The sequence below is a fragment of the Moschus berezovskii genome, chromosome 6, assembly GCF_049115385.1.
Source record: "Moschus berezovskii isolate FMDL1 chromosome 6, NW_MosBer_1.0, whole genome shotgun sequence".
Lineage (NCBI taxonomy): Eukaryota > Metazoa > Chordata > Mammalia > Artiodactyla > Moschidae > Moschus > Moschus berezovskii.
Genome location: NC_142465.1, coordinates 33429786 through 33456618, shown reverse-complemented (window position 1 = coordinate 33456618; position 26833 = coordinate 33429786). Strand labels below are relative to the sequence as shown.

Here is a 26833-nt window from a genome sequence, read left to right as displayed (position 1 = left end):
ACGCAGCAGTTTCTCACATGGGCCCACAGAGAGCTGAACCCTGATGCACCTGATGCTCTTGCTCAACAACAACACACATGCCTGGACCCATCCTGTGCTCCAGTGTGAGGGGCTGTGGAGGGACTGTATCATAAGGCTTCTCTCAAGACCTTTCCACTGGGGGGATGAAATTTGTTCTTCCCAAGTTAAGATAAGGGCTTCACTGGTGCCTCAGGTGGTAGAGTCCACCTGCAATGCAGGCGGGTTGTATCCCTGGGTGGGGAAGATTTCCCGGAGAAGGGAATTGCTACCCACTCTGGTATTCTTGCCTGGGTATGGATTCCGTTCTCTCCAAGCATCAGAGAGCCACCAGTTAGAGACTTGGCCATTGAACCTTAACCCTTTTATCACTGTCTCCCAGAACCTGTTATAGCCTAACCCAGGGAAGGCAGGTAGGTTTTATCTTGCCTTTTTACTAGCCCCCAAAACACTATAAAGTTTAGAGGAAATGCTGAAGCTCTGCTCAAGGGGTGAAGAGGAAGAGGAGAATTGACAGTAATTATTGATAGTTATGGGCTGATTTTAAAAAAAACAAAACAGGTTCTAGGCAGCTATGAAAGTGACATTGCTACTATTTTCTTTCTAGAAAAATTGTGCCACTCTTGCAGGGCGAGACTAACCTCAGATTTCACGGTATTGTAGTTCCATTGTCCTTTGTGCACCGAGAGGCCACACTGCACACGTCATAGAACATGTTTCTGCTCAGGGCCCTTCCTCTGCCCATGCTGTGCCAGGTGAACCTAGTTTCTGGGATACCTGCTAAAGCGCACTGGCCAATCGACTTCTTAGAGATGCAACCAGCATATAACTGTGGGAGTCACTGAAGTGATGAAAATCTAGAGCTGATTTTCGAGGGATTTAACAGAAAGAGTCTGGAAGTGAACTATGTCATAAATCTTGGTTTTGTTCATAGTAATCATATAATCTGGAGAATATGGTAAACACTTGGCATGAGAGCTGATTTGTCTTTTGTTCATATAGCCTTCTCAAATAATAAAATGTCAGTCACCCTAAAACCTGCTTATTGATATATGTGCTGATTTCTATCTTGTGGATTGGAAAATTTAAATTCTCCAAGTTGGTAGCAGCCTGTGGTTCTTTTAGTGCCTGTGGCCTTTTTCATAGTCTTTTAGACTGTTTGAATTACTGCCATCCAGTTCCCTTTATGTGCTGAAATCATTTACTAATGTCATGAGGCAATTACCTCAGCTCTTTCGTTGTAGGGCTTCTTTGTGTAATGCTATTACTCATTCATACAGATAAACACAATGCAAAAACTACAGCATATATTTTTTTCTCTAAGCTTTTTCTGCACCCATGTGGGCTTACCCTGCACTGCATTTTGAGGGTGTTCAGATGAACAAATAGACCACATAATGACCCCAAAGCACAGTAAGCTGTTTTGACTGGCTTGCATAGGATGAAGCTTAAAATTTAGAGGTCTCTCTGAGTTTCTCTTATACAGGGCTCTGCTTGAAAGTGACTGTAGTAGTAATTCACAGGGCCAGACACAGAGACATTTTCCTCTCTGTGTTTCTGTATATGAAAACAATGCCCAGGAACAGACTGGAATATTGTTACAGTTTTAGCAAACTGTAATGATGCTATATGAAATTACAGGATGCAAAGGACTTTCATATACCAGTGGCTGCCCTGCCTCAGTTGTTCTGCTTAACCAACTACTCTGTAAAGTGCGAAGTCCAGATTTCTTTAGAGATGAGGAAACAGAGAAGCTTACAATCACTAAGTGATTTGTCCTAGGATTTAGCAATTATGTGTCAGACTCGTTGCTTGATTTTGTTTTTACTCCTGGAAAGTTCTTTTTTGCTTAATAGATACTCCTATATGCATGGTCCTGGAATGGGTATTATTCCAAACAAATTGAACAGCTGTTGCCTTCTGAGAGCTTATAGGCTAAAGCATTATTAGTCAGTTACTAACTTGGAGAGTTCCCGTAGATATTCTAATTTTATTCAGAATCACAAAGTAAACAGAGATGGCAAATCAGACCTCTATAAATGTGCTATAATTAATAAATTTTGGATCTTTTAATAACATGCTTTCATTAGTATTGATATGAGTTATGAGTAGAGCTCCGCAAGTACTTAGAAGTTTGATATTCAATATTCTTTAAGCCAAAGCACAACAAAAACCCAGTCTATCAGATTGAATTAGTTTATTTCAATAAGTGATTGTAAAATTTAAGGTTTTCCAATAATCGTAATTTGATAGCTACCATTTCTTGAGAATATCTGTGTACTAGTCAGAAGACTAAGTGCTTAACATTTTTTCATCATTTGTTTTCTTGACAATTCTCTTTCGATTTTACAGATGAGACAACAGATTTAAAGAGGCTCAATAACTTGCTCAGATATCTATTTCTAGCTGTGTGGTCAGTTAAACAACCTGAAAACTCTCTTAGAAAGAGGGAAAAGAAAATTTCTCTTTAGAAATACTAGGTAGAATATAATCAGCTTCTTTTTAAATACATACAGGAGTGAGAGAGGTAGAGAATGATCACTAAGAATCAGTATGGTGAGATGGGGCTGACTTTGGCTGTCCTAGGGAGGAGAAGAGACCATCCACAAAGGACCTAAATTTTAATTACTGTAAGGGTAGGAAAGGTAAAACCTCAGACATACGTAAGGTTGAAAGTTGGGATTGAGATCCCAGAGGGGTTCACATCTTTAGCAGAAGGGACAATTGGAAAAAATTAAATTAAAAATTAACCTCCCAGCAAAAGAAAATCTCAAGAAAGCTTGCCTGCTTTGCCTTAGAATAATGAGGGCAGGGACCTTCTCTAATAATTTGTGGTCAGTAGGTACAAGAATTGAATTCTGGTGTCCTGTTTGTTAAATCTAATGTTAGAAAGTGGTCCTAGGCTGATGATAACCTGGGGCACAAGTGGTTTCTGGGACGTACATCAGTCTAGGGATTTAAAATCCCCACAGATAAAGATACGCTGGATTTTGTGAGCAAACAACCCCAAAATAGAAAAGAACAATAGAAAAACAGTAGAAGTAAGACGCGTAAGAACTGTTTTGGCCAGCTCCTATCAATGGCAGAGCTAAGATTGGAATCCAAAGCAGTCTGGCCTTAAAAAGCCTATTCTCTAAACCACTTGGCGTATGGCCTCTCATCCTACCATGGTGATGGTTTAGTCAGTAAGTCGTGTCCGATTCTTGTGACCCCATAGACTGTAGGCTCCACTGTCCATGGGATTCTCCAGGTAAGAAGACTGAAGTGGGTTGCCATTTCCTTCTCCAGGGGATCTTCCCAACCCAGGGATTGAACCCCTGGTCTCCTACATTGCAGGCAGGTTCTTTACCAACTGAACTACCGTGTCAAGTAAATGTTTTCTGGTTTTATTCTGGAGCTCTAGCAATTGCTGCATATTTGGTCTAACTTTTCAAGCAGGCAGTAAGTTAAAAAAAAAAGTACCTGTCTTCTCACCGCAGGATTAATTGTAATACTAGTTCATTTTGTGAAATGTTTTTTCATAGACGTGGTACAATCCTTGAAAAACAGTGTTCGGAAATCCCTTATGGGTAGAGTGATCCTGGAGTAATTATTACTAGTGAGCGCCCCTCTCTCATAAGTATCCCCATATGGATGTTAATAGACAATGCATGGGCCTCTGCTGATCAGCGATTAGATAGTAATTTCCCATCCCAGCCAGCTCTCTGTGCACCCAGATCACTGTGGGATGCTGGAAAATCTCTCAGATAGTTCTGAACATCTTCCTGATCCACGTCTGGTCAATCAGTATCCACCCTGATTGAGTGTAGTGCTAGATTAATCACTTCAGAATTTGTAGCCCAAGGTAAGTCCAGAATGGATTGCTTTCGAACTAACCTTTTAATCTTCTTTTTCACATAAGTTTTTATTCCTAGATTGCACCTTCTTGGGTCTCTAAAGCTTTTCCTTCCTAAGCTTCATACTCTCTTTGCCTACGTGGAAACTTACTTTGCCCCTCTTTAAGGTTCTGGAAGTCCTTCATTCCCCTGACCCACCAGTGCAAGGGAACATGACACTCTCCTACCTGATACCACCCCTTCCCCTCCGCCTGCCCCAAACACACACAAATATTTCTTTCCATGGACTCCAGACTACTGTATACTAACTGTCTTAATGGTTGTTTCCCTTACTTGTTCTTTGAAGCTCTCATTTCCTGGCCTAGTTTATGTGTCATATTTTGTAGCATTTGTTAGGGTGAGGTCTTCCTTTCAGTGAATCTTGACTTACCTGCTGTTCTAAGCTGGTATCTGGACCTAATTTGGGTATCGGCTGTCAGAACCCAGTGTCAGGCATTGTCTTTCCAGGAACTTTTGTAGCTTGCACCATACCCCTCATTATATGTTTCCTGATTGATTATAAATGGATTTTAGACTTCCCAGTAATCAGTATTAAATGATACAGTGTTAAAGTCACACCAGTTACAACCTGAAGGGCACGCTATATTTCCAGAATATTTTCCTGTTGTGTAAACCTATTAAATTCATCATATACAAGTGGTTTGGCAAGGACTTTAGTTATGATAGATAAGAGTTGTGAGTTCCTATAACTGGAGCAGAATCAGTGGGAAAAGAATGACTTTGTTAATATTAATTTAATCTTGCCCAATTTTCTACTAATCCCTAACAGTTTTGTGGGTGACAGTTATTTTTTTTAAAAAAGTATAAAATGTATGAATATGTAAAGGAGCTTTTTTTTTTTTAAGATATTGTCCTAGAGAGCTACTTACATTTTGTGTAATCTTAACATGTAAACTGTAAAACTTTGCAGAGCCGAAGTTCTGTACCTGTGAGGTAACGTAGGGTGGGATTTCCAGGGGAAAGGGGGGCTTGATGTTTATTGGCCACCTGTTATATTTGGGCACTACTGGTGCTTTCTGTAGCTCGTCTTGTCTGGGGCTCCCCCGCAGCAGTTAGCACAGGTGAGTTTCCTTAGCTGACTTACGTGGCCGTTAGCAACCCAGTGCTGCCTGCTTGTCCAGCCTCATCTTTTGTCACTACCCGTTTTGCATCCTGTGCTTCAGCTAGTCTCATCTCTTCCAGATCTTCAAATGTGCTTTGTTTCCTGCCCCCTCCCAGGTTTCTCACCTGACTCCCCTCTGTCCCCACCTCTGTGCCTCTCATAAATGATTCCTACTTAACCCTTCTCACCTTGGTTGAGGTCTCACTTCCTTGGGCACCAACCCTGAACTTCTTTAAGACTCTAAGTCCTGTTATAGTAGGGACTGTGTCTTCTTGCTTACCATTTTATTCCTGCCAACTAGTGTAATCCTTAGAGTATTTATTAAATGGATAAATAAGCAAACAGCCTTCTCGGATGGGCAACTTTGTCCCCTACATAGCTTGAAAATGGTGGCCCCAGAGTTCCAATGCAAGGACACCAAAGCCATGTTTTTTCTACTGCACTAAGTCTCCCCACAGTTGTAGTCACTAAACACTCTTAAGGAGGACTAGCCGGCAAACAAGGTAATTGAATTGAAACAATATACCTAATTACATAATTGATCCAGTATAGAAACATAATGAAGCCAATTTTCCACAAACCTAATCATGAAAATACTGTTTTTACTATCTTTTAAAAATTGAGTTATTCTGATTTTAGACTTACACAGATTAAAATAAATGGTGCAATAAAGACACTCCGTGAATACAGTGGAGGTTGTGGGATCCTGTGATGTATCACCCCCATAATACTTTATTCTCAGGGTCAGATTCACCTGTCCCATTCCTCCCATAGATGCTTTTTTCTTTTTTTAAAGCATGTTTGCAAAGGCAGAAATCTCTGCCTCCCAAGGTACAGTTGAACATTTTTCTTTAAGATTATGCAAAAAATATTTTCATTAAGTAAAATTTTACAGGAGCTGTTACATTTCTTTCTCTGTATTTTCCTTTTGTCACCCTCCTTTTGATTATAAATCTCTTTTCTTTTTAAAGAACCTCATCACTTTATCCCTTTGGAGTCTGGTCACTGTTTACCTCTCCAGCCTCTTTTGCTCTTAACTCCCCAAAGTCCACATGATTTACATAGAAGTATTTCAATCCCTGACTGAGATTGGAGTTCCTCCTATGAAACCCTTTGCTCACCCCATTTCTTGGCATCTATTATATTCATATGAAATAATCTGAGGAGTTGTGTGTCTTCTGTACTAGATGGTAAGCCTTCTTAGGGCATTTACTGACTCATAAGAATTTATACATCTCAAAACTCCCAGAACTGATAGTTCCTAGCACATATTACAGTTAAGTAGTACACTGTAAAATAATAATAAGTCTTGGGCCTCACATCTCCTTCAGTGTGAGATAATAAATTAGGGGTAGTTTGAAAACAGGAAGAAAGGATATAGTCATTAACTTTCTTACTCAGATCCTCACAATTTGACTTCTAGATTAAATTAGTCTTTTGTTCTTTGAATTTCTGTTGTCAGGAGCTAGCAGTGTTCTAGCTCTGTTAATTATCTCTCTGGCTGTCTAAACTGAAGTAGAACTCGGACCTGCAGTTTCACTTGAGTTAGAGGAAAGAGTTCAGCAGGACTAACCATAGAATATTAATTTTTTTAAAATTGAATGAAATTCAAGGCACAAGTCATGAATTGTAACCCTCAAAATCATTTAGGAGGGTTTATCTGACATCAGACCAAATGCCGCTGTAACATGTATGCCTCATATGCTCAGAGCACTGGAATAAATTCTTGACTTCTGCTTCCCTTAGCTGTCCTATATTTGGTTGAACTTTTCTCTTTTTATTTTTTTATGCATACTTTTCTAATTTAGAAAGTCAGAGCCGGTCTAAATACAGACACCAGTGAATTCCTCACAGTTCTCTGGCAACCAAGGAGAAAAGTACCTCTGTGGCCTCTCCAGTCTTGTTTGGAGAGCTCACCTGTGCCCTGTGTCCAGCTAGCTTTCCCACTAAAACCATGACTGCTGCTGGGCTGAGCACTGTTTCTTATTCCACAGAAGTCAGTTCCCCAAAATCTAGTTCACTGTTTGGCACTTCAGTTGTTGTTACCAAAAATAAGATTTTTATATTTGCCATCAAGATCATTTCCTTTTAAGTAGACACTAATTAATAAGTACTTGTGAAAATCAGGGTAGCAGCCCATCACAGTGTTCTCTAACAAAGACGCTGAGGAAGATAATAGAAGCAGTTCAGCATTATTTGAACATAAGGAGATAAGCCAGAAGAATTTAGATACTGATTAAGCCCAGAACCAAAAAAACAAAACAACTGCAACAGCAACAACAAAAACAGTGACTGAAGTTTAAATGTTCAAAATGGGTTTTTAAAAAGAGCTTAAAATAACCTCTAGATTTTGGCTGTTTTATTTTTGCAAACTTTGGTTCATAAGCCTTGCCTTGAGATTCGCAAGAAATTTTACATAAAATGTTTTGCTGCTGTCAAAGTTGAATGTGTGCTAATTGAGAAAGATCTGGAAGGTCTGTGTTCTAGGCAGGATCGAGAACTTCTGTTTTTCTAATTCCACACAGACACGTCTTCGGCCTCTGAGGATGAGGGCTCTCTGAGACGCCAAGCTGCTCTCTCTGCTGCTTTGCAACAGAGCTTACAGAATGCTGAGTCCTGGATCAACCGGTCAATTCAGGGATCGTCCACTTCTTCATCCGCATCTTCTACGCTGTCCCATGGAGAGGTCAAAGGAACCAGTGGGTCTCTAGCTGATGTATTTGCCAATACTCGAATAGGTAGGAGGTGAATCTCCCCAAGAAATTATGTTCCATTTGGCTCCCAGGAGCCAGGAAATAGTTTATGATTTGTGTTAGGTTTTTTCAGGATGGCCTAAAAAAAATAGTATCAAAATGAACATGACAAACAATGAGGCAAAGAAGGAAACACGAGCTGCACATTTGGAACAATGGAGGATGTCTGCTTTATTGGCGATAGTATTGCCCACCTGAAGCCATAGATATTTCCATAAGCAATACTCAAGCTGCAAGATGTAACACCAGTCTTAGTGTGCTTTATCTGTACTGGAGAATATTCCATCAAGGAAAAAGTGTTCAAAGACACCACATCTTAGATTTTTCCCAGGATTGTTGCCTATATTCTCTCTCTCTCTCAAAAAAAAAAAAAAATTAAACCTGGGAAAATTCGGAATTCAGACAGTATCGGTGAGATTTTCGTCTGTAGCATAAAGACTGGATTTATTGTCCTTGCTGCTGTACTATTGCAACAGAAGTGTGCGGGCTGAGAATGTCGGTCAGTGCTTTTGCTTGACTTGGCTTTATGTTTGTGTGTGTGTGTGTGTTCTAAGCGTCTGTGACATCTGCAAATAAAGATAAAAGTTCAGGTCTCTGCCTTTGCTTAATTAGTTGGTACACACAGCATGAAGCAATATATATAAACATCATGTGTCTGTGATACCATTCCTTTTTTCTTGACAATTCATTTGCATTTTGGTGTCTTAATTTTTTGTCAGTGACTTTCTTGTACCACTTTATAAGTATGTTTATTAAGTGATTTCTGAAAAGGAAAAACTTGGAAACCTTTTGATTCAAGCCTGTAATTTTTAAAGAAAATAGCTACTTTAAGGTCATGCTTGCCTACATTAAAAGGTCAGGGCCAGCAGCCGATGGCTTGTCCTGTGCTCTTAATTGACTGACACCCACCCCCCACCCCAAAGCAGCTACAGATGAGCAGACTCAACACTTCTCCTTTTGGGGGGGTCAGCAACAGAGCCATGGCAGGGTCAGGTTTTATTTCCACATTGTCTAAAAGAGCAGTTTCACTTGTGAAAGATAGTTTCCTGGTACTCAGTTAACTTTATCTCAATTTTTGTTAACAAGATGATTTTACCTGACTTCATATCTCATGTTGCTTCTACTCTGTGAAAAGTTCAGGAACTCACAGGAACCATTTTATCCAACATTATTGCCTTTTCGATGTTTGCTCTAACAGAAATTAGTAAGTACTTCATGTTTCTAAAGGAAAAATTTGAAAATACAGATATAAGGAAAAATAAGCTACAGCCCCACTTATGTATAACACTTCAATATTATCACTTTCAGGTGATCCTAGACTTTATTTGCATAACATAAGGCTCTGGTTTTGTTTTTACAGAAATGAAATGGTACTAAATAGAATCTGCTTTTATTAGCAGACATGTCTGCTTTTAAAGCAGAAATCTTTTATATCTTTAATATAGAATCATACTTTTGTCTTCATGGTTTTCAAATATGCCACTATATATGGCTCTGCCATGTTTATTTTAGCCATTTCCCTATTTTGGACATTTAAGTAGTATCCAGTTTTTTGCTGTATGAAAACTGAAATGAACATCCTCACACACACAACTTTGTCCTTTTGTTTGATTGTTTCCTCTTAGGATGTATTCCTATAAGTGGAATTGCTGGGTCAGGTAAAAATGTCTATTTTTAGTGCTTTGTTAACCACATCATCCTACAGAAAGACTATACTGCAGTATACTTGTGCAAAGTATTTAAAGCTTTAAAAAGTATTAAGCTAGTAAGTATAGACTTTTGGGGCCTGGAAATCTAAATCCCAAAATAATTTTAGAAATTGTTTATATTATGCTTTTTTCCTTGTTCATAGTTTTGAGTGGCTTTTCATTATTCTTGTGAACTCTGCGTTTTGCTTCCTCTAATTTTCTTTTTCTTCTTCTAATTTTTTGGTAACACTTCCCTGTTCAGTGGCTCTCTTCCAACTATATCATTATTTCTTTATAGTAAGAATCCCTACATGAAGCAGAATAACACAGCCCTGTTTAATCATGCTTAGAATAAGGGAAGAACCTTGTCTTTCAAGTAGATTCAAGTTACCTTTGGGTTGTTTTACAAAAATTAAAGATGGATTTTATCTAGTTTTCTTCATCTGAGACTTGAGCAATCTGACCCACTTTCAAGATGCAGTTTCTGTCCTTAGTGAGTGAAGAGACATAGATAAACCACCATAAATGAAGAAATGCTCAGAGACTAGAATGTTAGTACCGTAATGATCATATTGACTTTGGTTTCATTTTGAAGTCACCAGCAATTTTTATTTTATTGTGGTTATTTTTATAACATTGGATTTCTACCAGACTTTCTGTGTAGAAAAGAATGTGTTTGAGAAATATTTGATATGTGATTTGATCTTACTAAGCCTGCTTAAGTTCTCAAAAGTAATAGTTTTAGAAAGCTGGTATGCCCTGACTTAACCTGTTTGTCTCATTATATCTTGCTAGTAAAATTAGAGGTAGTCCCCTTTAAGTAGTTTTCTCTCTTGTTAAAAAACAAACAGCAGCAACAAAAAAAGACTTAAAGATTCTTATTCTTACTGCTAACATAATTTTAAATTTTGTTTTCTCCCCTCTTAGAGAATTTCTCTGCTCCCCCTGACGTCACTACAACTACCTCTTCGTCATCATCTTCCTCAATACGCCCAGCAAATATTGATCTACCCCCATCGGGGATAGTTAAAGGCATGCACAAAGGATCCAACAGGTCCAGCCTTATGGATACAGCTGATGGTAGGCAGCTGTTTGGTAGTTAAATACGACATATTAGTTAAATTCAAAAATTTCGAATTATAAACAGCAGTGTCTAATGTCCAGCAGTGACAGGACTTGTGACCTATTCACATAAATCATTTTAGCTCTCTCTTTTCAAAGATACTCTGAACAAAAAGTATGGAAAAAGAAAAGAATGCTAGGAGAGAAAAGGGATGTTAGATGGAGTCTTCAAACAGTATTAATAATAGCACCATATTTTTACTCTTGCCATAAAAATTATCCTGTACATATTTGTTCCTATTTAGCCCAGCTGAAATAGAATGAGACTGTGAACAAAGGCCAAACATCATTAAAAATGAAAGCTCCTAAGAGAATTGAGGAAGTGAAATATTCCTAAAATCGGTTAGTTTTAACTTACCATTTTTTTCTCTATAGGTGTTCCTGTCAATAGCAGAGTATCCACAAAAATCCAGCAGCTTCTCAACACTCTGAAACGACCCAAAAGGCCTCCCTTAAAAGAATTTTTTGTGGATGATTCTGAAGAAATTGTGGAAGGTAGTGGTAATAATACCAAACCACGTATATTCCTTAGAAATTTTGTGAACAGTTACTGCATGTAGATATTATAGGATTTATGGATGGATAAGGCATCATTTTTGGTTGAAGAGTTCATAGTTTTCTGATCTTTTTTCCCTTATGATCATTTATATTTTAAATCTCAGATGAAAAATAGAGGGAGAGGAGGGAAGGACAAGGAGATAACTATGGAACATAGAATTATCCTTGGAAATAAGTTTTTTAAAATTAGGAACAAGCAGATAATTTAAAAAATTATTTATATTTGTCATTATCTTAGAAGTGTCAAATTCATTCTCAAAAGTTTGCCCTTTTTTGTTTTTAATATATATAACCCAGTCATTTTTGTTAAATCAGTCAGTCAGCACATATATAGATCTGTTTTAACATGGTGGATGGTTGAAATGTTCATAAAAATATAGTCACTTCCATCATGCTGTTTCCAATTTAGACAAAACATACACTGCAGTCGGAAACTGAGTTTAGTCAATAAGTATGTATCAACTGGTACTGGCAACTTGGAGAAAGGAAGAAATCGGTCTCATCTGTATGGTTGGGGAAAGCTCCCTAGAGAAAGTGATAAGAGTGATTTATTCTCTCAACAATTTAAAAAATATTTAGGGATAAAATGAATCTAGAATTTAATAGAAAGATTGGGAAGGGGCTATGTGGGGGCATAGAAGGTAGCCATTTGATATTAATAGTTATTAAAGGTGGGTGATGAATAGATCTATCTAAAAAAAGCCTTTGTCTGAAGATTTGAGCCTTGGTAATTTTGCAGTCCATTTTTATGTCCTGAGACTAACAGACTTTGATCACATCAGACTTTAACGGAACTAAGCATGTTAGTAGACTCAACCCAGTCTTAGCCCATTTGATGCAGCAGGAAGCACCAAGCAACGTGATGTATGAGCTTAAGATGAATTTCTCTTTCTTTTGGAGTCACTAAACTCACTGAACTATGGTCATCTTTCTTGATGAACTGAATTTTCAAGTGTCTATGCCAGTAATAGCCTCTTCAGTCTTTTTAGTACTGTGTGTTCAGAAGGCAAATGAAAGTCAAATCTAATAGGAATCATACTTGAGCAACATTCATTGGCCAAATAGAGCTAACAGCTTCCCACTAATGTTAAATAGGCAATGATTTTTCATTTGAATGACAGTTATCTTTGGAAGAGAAAAATACCTTTATGTCTTTGGAAGTCTTTGGAAGAGTATGCCCCAGGGTCTGCAGTGAGGCCTAATGGATGGCAATAATGTATAGAATCACCCATGTTTATTTTTATAGTTAGGTGGTTTAGGGTCTGGGAGTATGCAAACGTTAGTGACCTAGGGTGGTGAGTTGGAAAGTGAAACTGTTAATTTTGTATCAGTAGAAAAATGAGTGAAGACGTTTTAAGTTTTCCCGAATCTGTCATTAAATTGAGCTTCAACATGCATTTCATTTCATATTTCACTTGCCCTTCTAATACTTGGTGCTCATTCCATCCATGCTCTCTTCTGTGCTCCTTCTCTTGTCTCCTGTTCACCTGTCTAATCCCTGCTCTTCCTTTAAGACTCAGCCCAGGCGTTACCTCCTCCGGGTGGGCGCCCTCATCCTCTAAGCTCGGAGGCATGGTCCTCTGCTGCCCTTTCTCCTCATATCTGTGTCATGCCCTGGCCATGTGTGCTTTGCTCTGTGTACGAGTGTGGTTCCCCACTACTGCACGCTGGATGCTCCTAGAGGACATGGCTCTGTACTACTTGTACCTGACATTATTAGAAGCAATAAATGTTTGTTCAAAGAATGATCTGTGCAGCATTTATCTTCTCAATGTTTATCACATCTTACATACAGAGTTGACATTCAGTGAACACTTGACCTTTTGTTCCATATGTAAATTATCCTTCCTGCTATGAAAATACTGGATTTTTTTTTTTAAGTTCCAGCAGTACTTGTTTATTGTAAAAAAATTAAGAGAACTTTTCTGTCTCTGTGAAAAAGTATGAAATATTATTCACCTCCAGTTTCTGGAATTTACCCTATTATAAATCTACTGCTTTAAAAAAATTTTTTTTGGCCATACTACGTGGGATCTTATTTCTCCCACCACTGGGGCGCCGGCAGTGAAAGTACTGAGTCCTAACCACTGGACCACCAGGGAATTGCCTAGTGCTTTTCCTTTTTCTCCCCCAAGTTCCGTTCAATTTAGTTAACATCAATTAAGCAACCATTATATATTAGGCACTAAAGGCAATAAGAAGAATAAGAGCCTATGTCTTCTCCCCAGGAACTCTCAGTCTAAGAGGGAGAAAACCGTCTAGAGTAATAGAAGCTCTTAAGTATCCTCAGTGCTTTAATAAGAGTGCACTCATGTGAAGTGTGGAGGAACTAAGGAAGGAATGGCCGGGCGGCTTCCCAGGGAAGGTATCTCCTAAGAAGGATGAATGCACATTCACCAAGAGGCAAAGGGTTGGCCATGTGAGATGTGCGCAGAGGTGCAGAGACAGGAAGGGACATTGTCATTCATGCCCCTTGTCTTCCTGATGCCAGTAGGTCCCTGTTGTATACCTGTTACTATATTTGCATTTTACAGATGAAAAAAGGCTCACGTAACTCCTTTTTCCCAAGGTCATACTAGTAAAAAGTGAATGTAAGCTTGGGTTTCCTGACTCACAGTTCCATGGTTTTTCATTAAACATAACCTGGTGAGGTAGAACCTGGCTCTCTAACATTAGACACAAGCTAAAGATTTTAAAACAAGTTTACTAAGAATAAAACAACAACCAAAAAACATTTACTAAAAATTGTAAAAGTACTAAATGCAAATTTATGCTTTTTTGTGTGTTTGGGGATTTGCTTTGTCAGGGTCAGGTTTTGTTGCATAAAATGTATTAAATGTGGTTTTACAGTTATGTGGGAAAATGAATTAAGGCCCAGTGTGTGGATTACTATTTCTAACAATGTCCTTTCTTTTCTCAGAGTAAGTTTAAGCCAGAAAAAGGGAAAGAGAAATATTTTAAGATTAGAGACCTCAGTTATGTTAGCTGCTATTTGTACTTATTTCAGATCTTTTGTTCATGTAACCTATTGGGGTGTTTTTTGGTACAGTACCTCAGCCAGACCCTAACCAACCCAGGCCTGAGGGACGGCAGATGACCCCTGTGAAGGGTGAGCCACTGGGAGTCATCTGTAACTGGCCCCCTGCTCTGGAGTCTGCCCTGCAGCGCTGGGGCACTACTCAGGCAAAATGCCCCTGTCTGACTGCACTGGATGTAACGGGGAAGCCAGTTTACACTCTTACTTATGGTGAGTTTACATGAGTCCAGCTTCCTTTTCTCCTAATAGCTCTTCAGATTATCATGGGTAATGTTTTTTTCAATCTTGCTATCTAGTGGTGACTGGTCACTTTATTTCAGTAGATCTTTTAAACTATTTCAGTGGGATCCTAAGCTCCTAAATATAGCTGTTGCCAAATATTTTCTTTTGCTAAAGTGACTATTGCCAGCAGCTGTTACTTAAAAGAAGAAAGAGACTTTGTAGATCCACTGATGTTTAAATACCAGGAGAGGATTTTAGGAGGACATTTGGGCAGGATTAATGGTGATGGTAAAAATCAGAGTTCTATCTAAAAATTGAAGTTGATTACTTTTCATGTCTTTGTCATTTACTTCATCCTGACACTTGCACGTAATAGGCACAGGCTTCTATAATGATCAGAGTATCAGTACTTTTCCATTTAGTTTTGTTTTATAAATTTTTAAGATATTTTTATTACGTTTTCTCTTAAATAACAAGAAGAATGGATTCAACCTGGGCTGTGCACTTTTGTTCTAGTTTATTCAGACAGATTCCTCTTTCCCTTCTAAAGTGATGTACATTATCCAGAGACCTCCATATAGACTATTTTAGAGAAGAAAAATGGTTTTATTTAAAGAATTGTGCAGATTGACATGAGTTTTCACCTTTGATGCCCCTCTGAATGAGTTGTATATAAAACTAACATACCTGTGCAAAGTAAAGTGATTTCTCTTTCAGTTTCTTCATAATCTCAACTAACAATTTATAAGGTGGTTGGGAAAAGGAGCAAGAAAAGGGAAAGAATAGACTTTCCTCCCTAAAGTTGTTTTTAGCATTCATCTCAGGAGCTATACATTAATCTCATCCATATACCCTTCAAGAAAGCAGCGATATTTTTACATGTTTATTTAATATCTGTGAATATATCCGCATGTTTCACATAATTTTCATTTTATTGTCTGTTTTCACTGAAATATAGTGATATGGAATACTCAGTCATTTCAGTCATACTTCTGCTTTGCAGTTACTTCAAGTATTCAATACCATATATGTAAGTGGTTCTTCAGAAAAGGCTTAGAAAGAAGTGGTCTTCTGATTTTCAGTCTTGTGATAAAAAATTGTTTCCTTCCTTTTTAAGTGTGATCAGCTCGCATCAAATTATTTCTAAAGATAGATTACATCAGAGAAGAATATGAAATATTGTCTAGAGTGAGCTTTTCTTGGTTTCCTTTTTGCTTGTAGACAGGACTGGCTTTCCTAAATTAGGGTGAATGTAAAGCAGTTTTTGTGGGGAAGGCCTCTCTGTGTGTGGAGGGTGATGTTTGTCTAATGTATCATTTGCCGCTGATGGATATCTTATTCATTGTGCTAGTGAACTGAGTGCCTTCTTATTAAAGGAGACCTGTGTTTTTCTACATGATTATTTTCTTTTCTTTTTCTAGGAAAGTTGTGGAGCAGAAGTTTAAAGTTGGCCTATACACTGCTTAATAAACTGGGGACCAAAAATGAACCTGTATTAAAACCTGGAGATAGGGTAATTGTTTTTTGTTTTGTTTTGTTTTTTTAAGGAGGTGATGTTTTATTGTTTTCTAGCATGCACATTCTGGATTTTTTTAATATACAACAGCACAATTTATAAAACTGTTATTCTTAGAAACTGAAAATCATTTGGGTTTTAATGTACAGCAGCACAATTTATGTAAGTGTTATTCTTAGAAGTTGAAAATCATTTGGTTCCAACCCAGGTTATAATTCTTGCATTTATAGTTTGAAAAATAGTCACATGTCTCTTTCTGTGTGGCTGCTAATCAGTATACTGTTTTAAGGTACTAGTGAAAATAAAAAGAAACCTAAATCTTTCTGTAAATAAATATTTCAGTATTTGGACAACAACAGTAGCAATCAAGGTTACGCTTTGATATTTTTCTTTGAAAAATGCCCCATAAAACTTTAAAAACAAGTTTTCTGGAGTTTTATATAGACAGGAAATGAGAGTTATGTTACTTCTAAGGAGGAGCAAATTTACATCATTATTTTTTCTTTAATGAAGGTGACATTAAATTTTATTTAACATTTAGAGGTTTTTTTGCACTTTCTAAATAAAAGTATTTCCAATCATCCAGCATTACTTTTCATTTGGAGTTGTAGAATAAAACACCCAATGCATACACAACAGAATTCTTCTTAGTAGACTCATGATTACAGCATCTCCTACACTAGCCTTTTAAAAATTCTGCGTCATGGCAAAGGGAAGCTAAAGTAGACTTTTACTTATAAGTGTGACATGTGAGCGTTTCATAATCTTCATTGAACCCTGAGAAGGTAGTTTTGTGTCTTCCTAACGACATGGACGCTTGTGTGCAGAAAGGAAATGGGTTGTTTAAGTGTCTTTTGGAGTTAGTATTTTTTTTAGAAATACTGGAAGGTTCACAATTAAACTTATCTTGGGAGTAATTTAAGAGAATTTGAAAGTGAGAGAAGGGAAGACAGGGGTCCAGTGTTATAATTAAGTTTCAGATGTTAACCTGTGAGTATCCAAACCAAGTAACAAGCTCTGCAGTGATCATGACTTCTGTATTTTTGCATCTCTTGAGGAAATTAGGGAGAGTCAGTTGTCCCTGTGATACATTACAGGTGAGATCACAGGTCTGAACATATTATGGAGGTTTCACTGTTTACCTTTTTTAAGTGAATTAACTTTATATTCATAAAGGTTTCTACCAGTGGTGCTTAAACTCCCAAATGCCTTCTTGCTAGAACACTTGCATTGTTGGTTAAATTAGTAAGGATTTAATGCAGTGAATTTGTTAAAAAGTATTTGGGAATTCCCTGGTGGCTCGATGGTAAAGAATCTGCCTGCAATACGAGAGACCCAGGTTTGATTCCTGGGTCTGGAAGATCCCCTGGAGAAGGGAATGGCTACCCACTCCAGTATCATTGCCTGGAGAATTCCATGGACAGAGGAGCCTAGCAGGCTGCAGTTCATATGGTCTCCAAGAGTCAGACACGACTGAGTGACCAAAAAACAAAGAAACCTTAGGTTTGCCTTAAGGTTGTAATTGAGTCCTTTCATTCTTGTAGGTTCATCTCTGAGAGAAATAAGACTTATTCTTTAACAGGCTTGTCTCTCTAGAGAGATTCATCAGATTTATTTTATTGCTTTAGCCTTGCACTAAAGTAAATTACCTTAGGTTTTGTAAGTAATTAACTTACTACTTAAGATGAGTTGTTTATTGCTAAATCACCAATAGAATTAAGTGAAAAATTTCTTATGGTGATGATGATAGATTACATTATAGTCTCTAAATTGTGCCTTGTATAATCATGGGAATGATAGAGATCCTTTTAGATTTGTGCATCCATCTCAATAACTTAATTTTCTTTAGGCTATTAAATAGTTTGACCTATTGTCTTCATGATAAATGTCATATATAAATGTACTACTTAGAGACATTGAAGGCATTAGTCTGCTTTTATTCCTCTGTTATTGAATGTCATTATGCCTTTTAGGTAGCTCTGGTTTACCCCAACAATGATCCAGTCATGTTTATGGTGGCTTTTTATGGGTGTCTCCTGGCAGAAGTGATTCCAGTGCCGATAGAGGTACCTCTTACCAGAAAGGTAACGCTGCTTAATTTAAGAGGAATGTAGCCTGATGTAACACGGCAGGCATCGAGGTTCTTGGATGAATTGACACAGTTACAACACTTAAAGGGGTTTCCCTGGTTGCTCAGAGAGTCAAGAATATGCCTGCAATGCAGGAGACCTGGGTTCAACCCCTGGGTTGGGAAGATTCCATAGAGGAGGGCATGGCAACCTACCCCAGTATTCTTGCCTGGAGAATCCCATGGACAGAGGAGCCTGACAGGCTATAGTCCATGGGGTCCCAAAGAGTCGGACACAACTGAGCATCTAAGCACACACCACAGAACACTTAAAACAGTCTGACCATTTTCCTAAGAACTTAACTTCACTTTCTAAAAACAGGGAAGTTGTAGAAAATCTATTTATGAATATTTTCAAGTTTCATGAAAATAACCTATTTGCAACTAAGATGGAATTTTTATAATATTATATATATATATACCACTTAAAAATTACGGGGGTGTACTTGACTTTTCAACAATTAGCTTTTATAGAGAGTCCCATTCTTGCTTCAGAGACTGTAAGTAATCCACATTTATAGTAGGTGGAATCTTTCTATAAGAGCATTTTCCTTAACATCTAAGATTTCTATTAAGTCCAAGTGTGATGCAGTGATGTGTTATACTCTGGGATATAGAAGTTACTTTGGCAACACATCAGCCCTATTAAAATGAAGCATATGTAGCAAATGTCAAAGTTTAATCAAGTGATTTCTCCATGAGCTGTTTGACTCTTAATTTTCTCATGCAGTTTATTATTGAGAGTTGATGATGAAGATAAATATGGTGGAAACTGTAGATTTACAAGAAAAGAGTTTTTTTTATGAAAGGAATAAAAGAACAAAATGAGTAGCATCCCTGAAACTCTGGTTGGTAGAAGGAAGTATCCTTAGATTGGTAAGGAAATCATAGGGTTGTTCTTAAATTATTAAGTTGGCAATGTTTATGTGGTTTCATAATGATACTTTTAAGATGACATTTTAATGGAAATGCTTTAGGCTGTATCTTTTGGTTTTATTTCTCTGCTGCTGTTGTAAGGCTTAAATCTATCTCCTTTAAAATAGAATAATAGGAAGTATATGAACTTGGCTATAATTGTCCATTTACTTTCATTGTAAATTTGGACATTTGGTGTCCATTTACATTATTTATTTTGTTCTGACCTGAATTGCTTTCCTTTTGGATTTGGGTTTATGGCTTGGTCAGGACAACTTAACCATGTTCACTTTTATTTTATTTCCTGAGATTAATTTAGAAGAGGAGCATTGCTGACCTTTGACTAAAATGGCCACATTTGGCTAGTGGAATTCATCGTTAGCAGTGTCAGATTAATAAAACGTGGTTTGCACTCAGGAAATCATTGTGCTGTAGCAGTTATTTGGAAGAACATATTGTCACTGGATTTTGACAGTTGCCAGATATCAGGGGGATTTCATGAATGTATTGCACAAGTGCCAGAGCATTACTCAGTGTCAGATTTTGGGCTTGGGTGTGCTCACGTTCGCTCCCCTACCATGTTCATTATTTTTTCTCCACAGGATGCTGGGGGGCAGCAGATTGGCTTCTTGCTAGGAAGCTGTGGTATTGCCTTAGCTCTTACCAGTGAGGTTTGTCTAAAGGGATTGCCAAAAACTCAGAATGGAGAAATCGTACAATTTAAAGGTTGGTAATATTTGCACCTGAATTATCAGTTAAAAACTAATGCTGAGTGCTTTAATTAGTGTTTTAATTTAATAGTAGCTAAGTATTTAACATATTTTCTTATGTAATTCTCACAGTCTTATGAAGTAGGTACCATTATTATCCCCATTTTACAGGTGAGGAAACTGAGACACAGAGAGGTTAAGTAACTTGCCCAAAGTCACAGCTAAGATATGGCAGAGCAGCGATTTGAACCCAAATCTGTCTGATTCCACAGCCCACACTCTTAACCTTTATGCTGATGGTTGGAAAAGCTACCACTCTGTTCACTAAAAGTAAATGCTCCATGTAGAGACAGAGGATAGACCACTAACCTCAGTGGACTTCCACTGCCAAATGGACCTCCCAGTTGTTGAGGTAATGTCAAGGCCTGGTGTTAGCATGTGGAACGATTGGGCTTTTGAAAGAAGGTATAAATGTCTGGTGATTTATCGCTAAACACTAAATGAGGTATTTTCTTGTTTATAAAATGATCTTGATTTGATCTCTTGATATTTAAAATGACCAATTCATTGTGAATTTCTTTTCTGATGGCTTAGGCAATTCAATTTTTATCTTGGGTTTGGTTTAGGTTGGCCCCGACTCAAATGGGTTGTAACAGATTCCAAGTACCTTTCAAAGCCACCTAAGGACTGGCAGCCCCTCATCTCACCTGCTGGCACAGAGCCAGCATACATTGAGGTAAGTCCTAAGTCTGGGGTGTACATTCTGGCTTTTCCTTTGGCTTTGGTTGAGGTCCCTTGAAATTTAAAACTCACTTTTTGCAGTTTTAATGTTAGAAGGTCCCCTTGGTTTGTTAGATTGCCATCTTTTGCCCCATAAGATGCTTTCCAATGGCCCTTCTGTCCCAATTATTTTGAGCATAACTACCTATTCAAGAGAAAGACAACAAAGAAATTGACCCTTGTCATGTAAGAAAGTTACAGAAGACTTTGAGAAATTCCGAGGTTTAAGGAGTGATTTACTGGCAGAGGTATTTCTCTGCTGCTTTGGGGATGGGAGTGGTAGGGGTGAGGGGGGAAGTGAGAGACTGAAGAAATGAGGAAGAAAAATAGCTGTGCTTGAAAAGAACAAATTTAACAGATGAAGAGCAAGAAGAAACAGATGGCTGGAGCGTTTGGTATTGAAGGTTATTGTGGTTGCGTGATTGATTGATGACATAATCCAGTTGAGGGATTAAGTCCTACTGCATACCAGGCACCAGGCCAAGTGCTTTAAATGCAGTATCTCAGTCAATCCTCACAAGTACCCTGTGAGGTGGGGGGATGTGGGGGCTGTTAATAAACCTGCTTAGTAGCTAAGAAGACTGAGACTTAAACTAACCTGAGTCACCAACCAAACGTTTGTCTAAAACCTTTGACTCAAAAATGACAGAGCTGGAACTCAGATTCCCATCTGTTGCACTCTAAAAGCTGTGCCCTCAAGTACTCTGCATCTTGCTTGAGACAATGTTAGTAAATGTTCAACTGTTCGCTAAATTAATGAATAAACATCCATAAATTATTAAAAAAAAAAAAGATTTTGGGGAAAAAATCCCCCCAACCTTGAGCCCTGGCTTCCTTGATAGCTCAGCTGGTAAAGAATCCACCTGCAATGTGGGAGACCTGGGTTCGATCCCTGGGTTGGAAAGATCCCCTGGAGAAGGGAAAGGCTACCAACTCCAGTATTCTGGCCTGGAGAATTCCATGGACTCTATAGTCCATGGGGTCACAAAGCGTCAGACACGATTAAACGACTTTTGCATAAAAGGGAAAAGAGGGACTTCCCTGACGGTCCAGTGGTTAAGATTCTGTGCTTCCAATGCAAGGGCAGGTTTGATCCCTGGTCAAGGCACTAAGATCCCATATGCCATGCAGTGTGGCCGAGAAAATTTAAAAAAAGAAAAAGGAAGAGAGTGGGCAGTAACTTTAAGAGGTAACGAGGTAATGTTAGATGGAAGAAGGATTGCTTTTAGAGATGAAAGGGATTTGAGTATGTTTAAATGACAGACAAGTAAATAGGCAATTAAAATACTAAATCTAGCAGTCAGCTCTCAATGCATATCATCTCTCAGTGATGACATGGTTCATCCTTTCATCCTCCTTAAAACTGTTCAGTGGCTTCCCTGACTACTCACTGACCACTCTTTTTCAGGCTTCTTTATTGGTTCTTCCTAAAAGGTTAAGGGCCCTTTGTTATGTGGCTGCTGCTTAGCTCTGAGCATGTAGAACTACTATCCTGTACATTTCCAGGCTTCTGCTGTTCTGAATGAACTTGCAGTTTTCTTTGGAATCCTCTTATTATCCATAGGATGTTGCTAGTGAGTTTCAAGCGTCCTGTGGGTAATAGGAAGCCATCAAAGTATTGTCAGCAGCAGAGTGGAAAGAATAAATACGTGGTTAAAAGATGTATCTGTATGGTGGGGTTAAGATAGGAAATGAGGAACTTTGACAGTTATCCAGGTGAACCCAAGTTCGTGGAGATGGGGATGGAGAAAAGTGGATGGATGGAACTGAGATGCAGTAAGGAATAAGAAGAGGCAGGACTTAATGACTGACTGGAGAGGGAGGAGGCAAGAAAGACACGCAGGCTTCTGACTTGGGCAGCAGGAGAGATGATGGCATCCTTCACCAAGATAGAAAGTACAGCAAGAGGGACTTCCTTGCTGGTCTGGTGGATAAGATTCCACTCTCCCAGTGCGTACTGCAACTAAGAGTTTGCATGCCACTACTAGAGACTCCACGTGTTGAAGAGAGATTCCCAGCAAAGATCGAAGATCCCATGTGCCGCAACTAATACTGGTGCAGCCTAATAAATAAAATAATTTTTTTTTAAAAAGTGATGGCAAGAAAAGTTTTCATGGGTGGAGAGGTGGTGGTGGTTACATTGGGTTTCATGGGACTATGGGTCAGTCGCGGTGAAGAGTTGACCCTCCGAGTCTGAATCTCTGGAAAGAGGTCTGAGCTGGAGATGGAGAATTGAGAGTCATCAGGAGTGTGGTACCCTGATGGATAGAAGCAAAAAGAGGACTTCCCTGGTGATACAGTGGATGAGAGTCTGCTTGCCAGAGCAGGGAACCTGGGTTCAATCCCTGGTCTGGGAAGATTCCACATGCTGTTGAACATCTAAACCCATATGCCACAACTACTGAGCTTGTGCTCTAAAGCCCAAAGCTGCAACTGCTGAGCCCACGAGCCGCAACTACTGAGCCTGTGTGCTGCCACCACTGAAGCCTGTCCACCTAGAGCCTGTGCTGTGCAACAAGAGAAGCCCGCACACTGCAACTCGAGAGTAACTTGCACTCTCTGCAGCTAGAGAAAGCCGGTGCACAGCAACAGAGACCCAGTGCAACCGAAAATACATAAATAAAAAAAATTTTTAAGTGAAAAAAGAAGAGGAAGAACAGGACTTTCAGGGAATGCCAGCATTCAAAGGATGAGCAGAGAAAGTGGAGGGAAGGGAGAGAGAATATTGAACAGGAAAGAGGATTATCACAAAAACTGAGAAAGGAGAAAGTGTCAAGAAAGGTGTCAGAAATTACAGAAAGGTCTGATACAGTGAAGTGTGCAGTATGTGCTTTTGATTTAATAATAAAAAGTGACTGATCTTGGTAAAAAGCAACTTGAGGAGGTATCGAGCAGCTTCGAGGTAAAAGCGAAATTACAGCTGATTGGTCTGGAGGCATGACTAGGCCGTTTCCCAGTCTCTCCTCCCCGCCAGGAGCTGCTGATACACTTCTGCACCTTTGACTCTGCTTGCCCTGTATTTGATGCTGTGCTTCTGTTAATGCAGCCCAAGTCACTTGTTTTTTTCAGCTTCGTTAGCAGCCACTTCACACTGATTAACTAATTAACTAATTAAACTTTGAAGAATTTTTCACACCTTTTGTGTGAATTTTTGTTGAGCTTTGTCATTCCCTAGTCCTGTCTTTGTGTGATTGAAGTTTGGGTCCCAGTCGCCTAGCCTCAGATATTTATATGAAATGTTAAATTCAGCCCATTGTCATGGTTTTTCTGGGTTTCATTTATGGATTCTAGTTTTGTCATTTGAAATAATCCATTTTATTGTTTCTTGTGTTTTTGTTTTCTGTGTTTTTTTTCTCCTAGTATAAAACAAGCAAAGAAGGGAGTGTAATGGGAGTTACAGTGTCCCGCCTTGCAATGCTGTCTCACTGCCAAGCTCTGTCCCAGGCCTGCAATTATTCTGAAGGTCAGACTTCACCCCATGACTGGCTGCACTGTGAGCTCAGATCTCTGTAACTGTGAGCCCTCTGCCCGGTGACTGGATTCCAGTTAATGACCGCATTCAGAGGGAAATGTTCTAAGACACATTCTTGGCTCGCTTTTTCTTTCTTCTTTTTCACAAATATGCTGTAATTTAAAGGAACAAAAATTCTGGGCAAACCAAATATGTAAAGAATGATTTCTAGAGTGCAGAAATAGAGAGCTAATTAAATCCATGTGTTTATTAGCTGTGGAATGTCAAGTACCTTCATCTCCCCATGCATATAGAGCTGTCACCTGCTGTATGTTTGGAGTTAGAATCAAAGAAATTCTGCTACCAAAAAGCACAGATTAAAACACAAAATGTATTCTGGATTGTTGGACTTCAGATGTGTTGATAGATATTGCATAATGACGATTTCCCTTAGAATGTTCTTCACAATATTAATTCTTTTAGTGTTTTATTTTTCTTTCATAGAATGAAACAAGTTAATACATGCTCCTTATGGCAGCATTATACAGCCACATTCTTGTTTGGTTAAAATATATATATATATATGTAATAAAATCAGTCAAAATACCAAAAGGAGTTGATTGAATTATCATATATTCGTATACTGGGTTATAATCTGAGGTTTCAAAACTCAGGTTCTTAATGATTATTTCAGTATGTCATTGAGTGGAAACAAATCAGAGCAATATATACCAATTTTGTTGTCAGATAGCTATCTGTATACAAGTATATAAGCTTAGAAGCATATGTGTGTGTATGTAGATACTATATATAGATTTATGCATATACCACCATTTTTTATTTTCTCTAGGAAGTATAATTTTCTACATATGCTTGTGAAACTTCTGAAGCAAACATGTGATCCTTATATAATTAGGAAAAAATTATTATCTCAAAGACAGTGCCTAAGTCAAGGAATTCCAAATTCATTGTGTCATCTGTGACCACGTCACTCTATGATCACTTCCCCAGCCAGTGTGAGGGGACCCTCATGTAATCAGAAGACCCTGAGAGCTTTTAGTGGTTTTTTAAAAGTACCAAGTCGATTGTTTCATAGAGGCAAATGACAGAATTTTGCTACTTAAACTAAAGATGATTTCCTTGTGTTTTTTTCCTGTTTTTTTTTCTGTTATAGGAGAAACAGTAGTAAATGTTCTAGACTTTAAGAAGGATGCTGGGCTGTGGCATGGCATGTTTGCGGTAAGCTACACAGAATCAAGAGCTTTATTGTACTTATGATTCAGATCATTGTGTGTACTGTGTAACCACAGCATCTCACGGTGTTTGTATGAAATTTAAGCTGCCAAAAGATCAGTCATATTTTCCAGGGGAATTTAATTTTGTGATATGAACGGTAATTTTTTTAAGGGAGAACATAATTCTGTTTTTCCTCCATTGTGTGGTTGGTTGTACCCTTCACATAATAGCATGTATCTAGAACTTTGAAGCTGTGGTTAATAATATCTAACTTTCCATTGGACAGAATGTTTGAATGAGTCCATGCTGCAATGAAAGAATATTGTAAACAAGGTAGCTCAGGCTCCTTTCCACAGTAGAGGAACAGGTACCATGCTAAGGGAGTTAGAAAAAGGTGACTTCCTCCTAGCTCTGGCCTCAATTTTTATGAAAGAGGTATCAGTTGAATTGGACTGAGAAATGAGTAAGATATAGTCATATAGAGATTTTTGGGAGGGTGAAAATGGGGGGAGGGGTGCATTTCAAGTGGAAAAAGGTTCTTACGGAGCATTCTGATTAGGAGGGAGGAGAGAAGAGATACAGGACCCTCAGGACCTTTGAGAGTGTCTTGTCCAACTTCTCACACATTGCAGGAGACTGAGAAAGAGTAGGAAATGAAGCCCAGGGAAGGAGAGTGTTTCCCTTTTCCCCCAGGATCCCTCAGATTAGTAAAAGCCTTATTCCTTGAGCCATACATTCTTTCTAGCTCTTCTCTGAAGTCCCTCCCATTCCCCCCCCCTTTTTTTTTTAAATCAAAACTTAAGAAACCCTTGTGAGGAGTTAGAGAGAATCTTCTCTCTGTGATACACAAAGCAAGATAGGGACATGGGTGAAGAATTAGTTATAAACACCTTTCTTCCCCTGAAATCCAAGTTTGTCACCGTAGCTGGAAACTTGGGGGAGGGAGGAAAAATAGGTTTGCAGCGGTATTTTGGTATCTTTGGATAGGTGGTACACAGAATGGCCAGTCTAAGTACCAAGATTCAGTTACTCTGTCAGGCTGGATCTCTTTGGGTACGGGGGTCCTGGCTATGTTCGGCAGGAGAGACACCAAATTGCATGACCCTCTCAGGTTGTTCAGTTTTATCTCCCAAAACACCTAACGGGTCTGGGCAGGATCTCCTGTTAGTGACAGATAAACTTTGATTTCTTGCTTTGGAAGACCCAGCCCTTTGTGGTATGTAATATGTGCTTATGCTTTCATAAGAATGTTGAGGGAAGGCACTTAGAGGGTTGGAGGGCAGTTTGGCAGTTGTCTGTTCCATTTTAAAAGCATGCAGCCTGTGACTCAGTGGTACAACTTTTCTCTACCTACCCTAGAGAAACACTTGCCCACATGCTAGGGAAATGAGTATAAATATGTTCCTTGAAACGTTGTTTATGATTGCAAAAAGTTTGTCAGCAATAGGGAAATACCTAAGTAAATTTGGTATAGTCATACTATGAAATACTATGCAGTGGGTTAAAAAAATATATAGATCTGTTACACTGATATAGATAGATTTCATATGTTTCGGGCTTCCCTCGTGGCTCAGACAGTAAAGAATCTGCTTGCAACGCAGGAGACCCAGATTTGATCCCTGGGTTGGGAAGACCCCCTGGAGAAGGAAATGACAACCCACTCCAGTATTCTTGCCTAGAGAATCCCATGGACATAGGAGC

The 26833-nt window shown here is 38.6% G+C and overlaps 1 protein-coding gene across 3 annotated transcripts in view; it reads left to right on the top strand.

Annotated features, from left to right (window-relative positions):
• The window catches only part of DIP2B (DIP2 acetate--CoA ligase B (putative)), a 228858-nt gene that overhangs the window by 153521 nt on the left and 48504 nt on the right, over positions 1–26833 (top strand). The window contains exons 5-14 of one of the 3 annotated variants that reach the window (XM_055395794.2): positions 7542–7754; positions 10385–10537; positions 10955–11077; positions 14187–14384; positions 15818–15909; positions 17886–17996; positions 19558–19681; positions 20292–20401; positions 23806–23908; positions 25071–25135. In XM_055395794.2, coding sequence (XP_055251769.1) covers positions 7542–7754; positions 10385–10537; positions 10955–11077; positions 14187–14384; positions 15818–15909; positions 17886–17996; positions 19558–19681; positions 20292–20401; positions 23806–23908; positions 25071–25135 — 1292 coding nt within the window. The remainder of the gene's footprint in view (positions 1–7541; positions 7755–10384; positions 10538–10954; positions 11078–14186; positions 14385–15817; positions 15910–17885; positions 17997–19557; positions 19682–20291; positions 20402–23805; positions 23909–25070; positions 25136–26833) is intronic. The other 2 variants (XM_055395796.2, XM_055395797.2) reach the window with 2 other exon arrangements.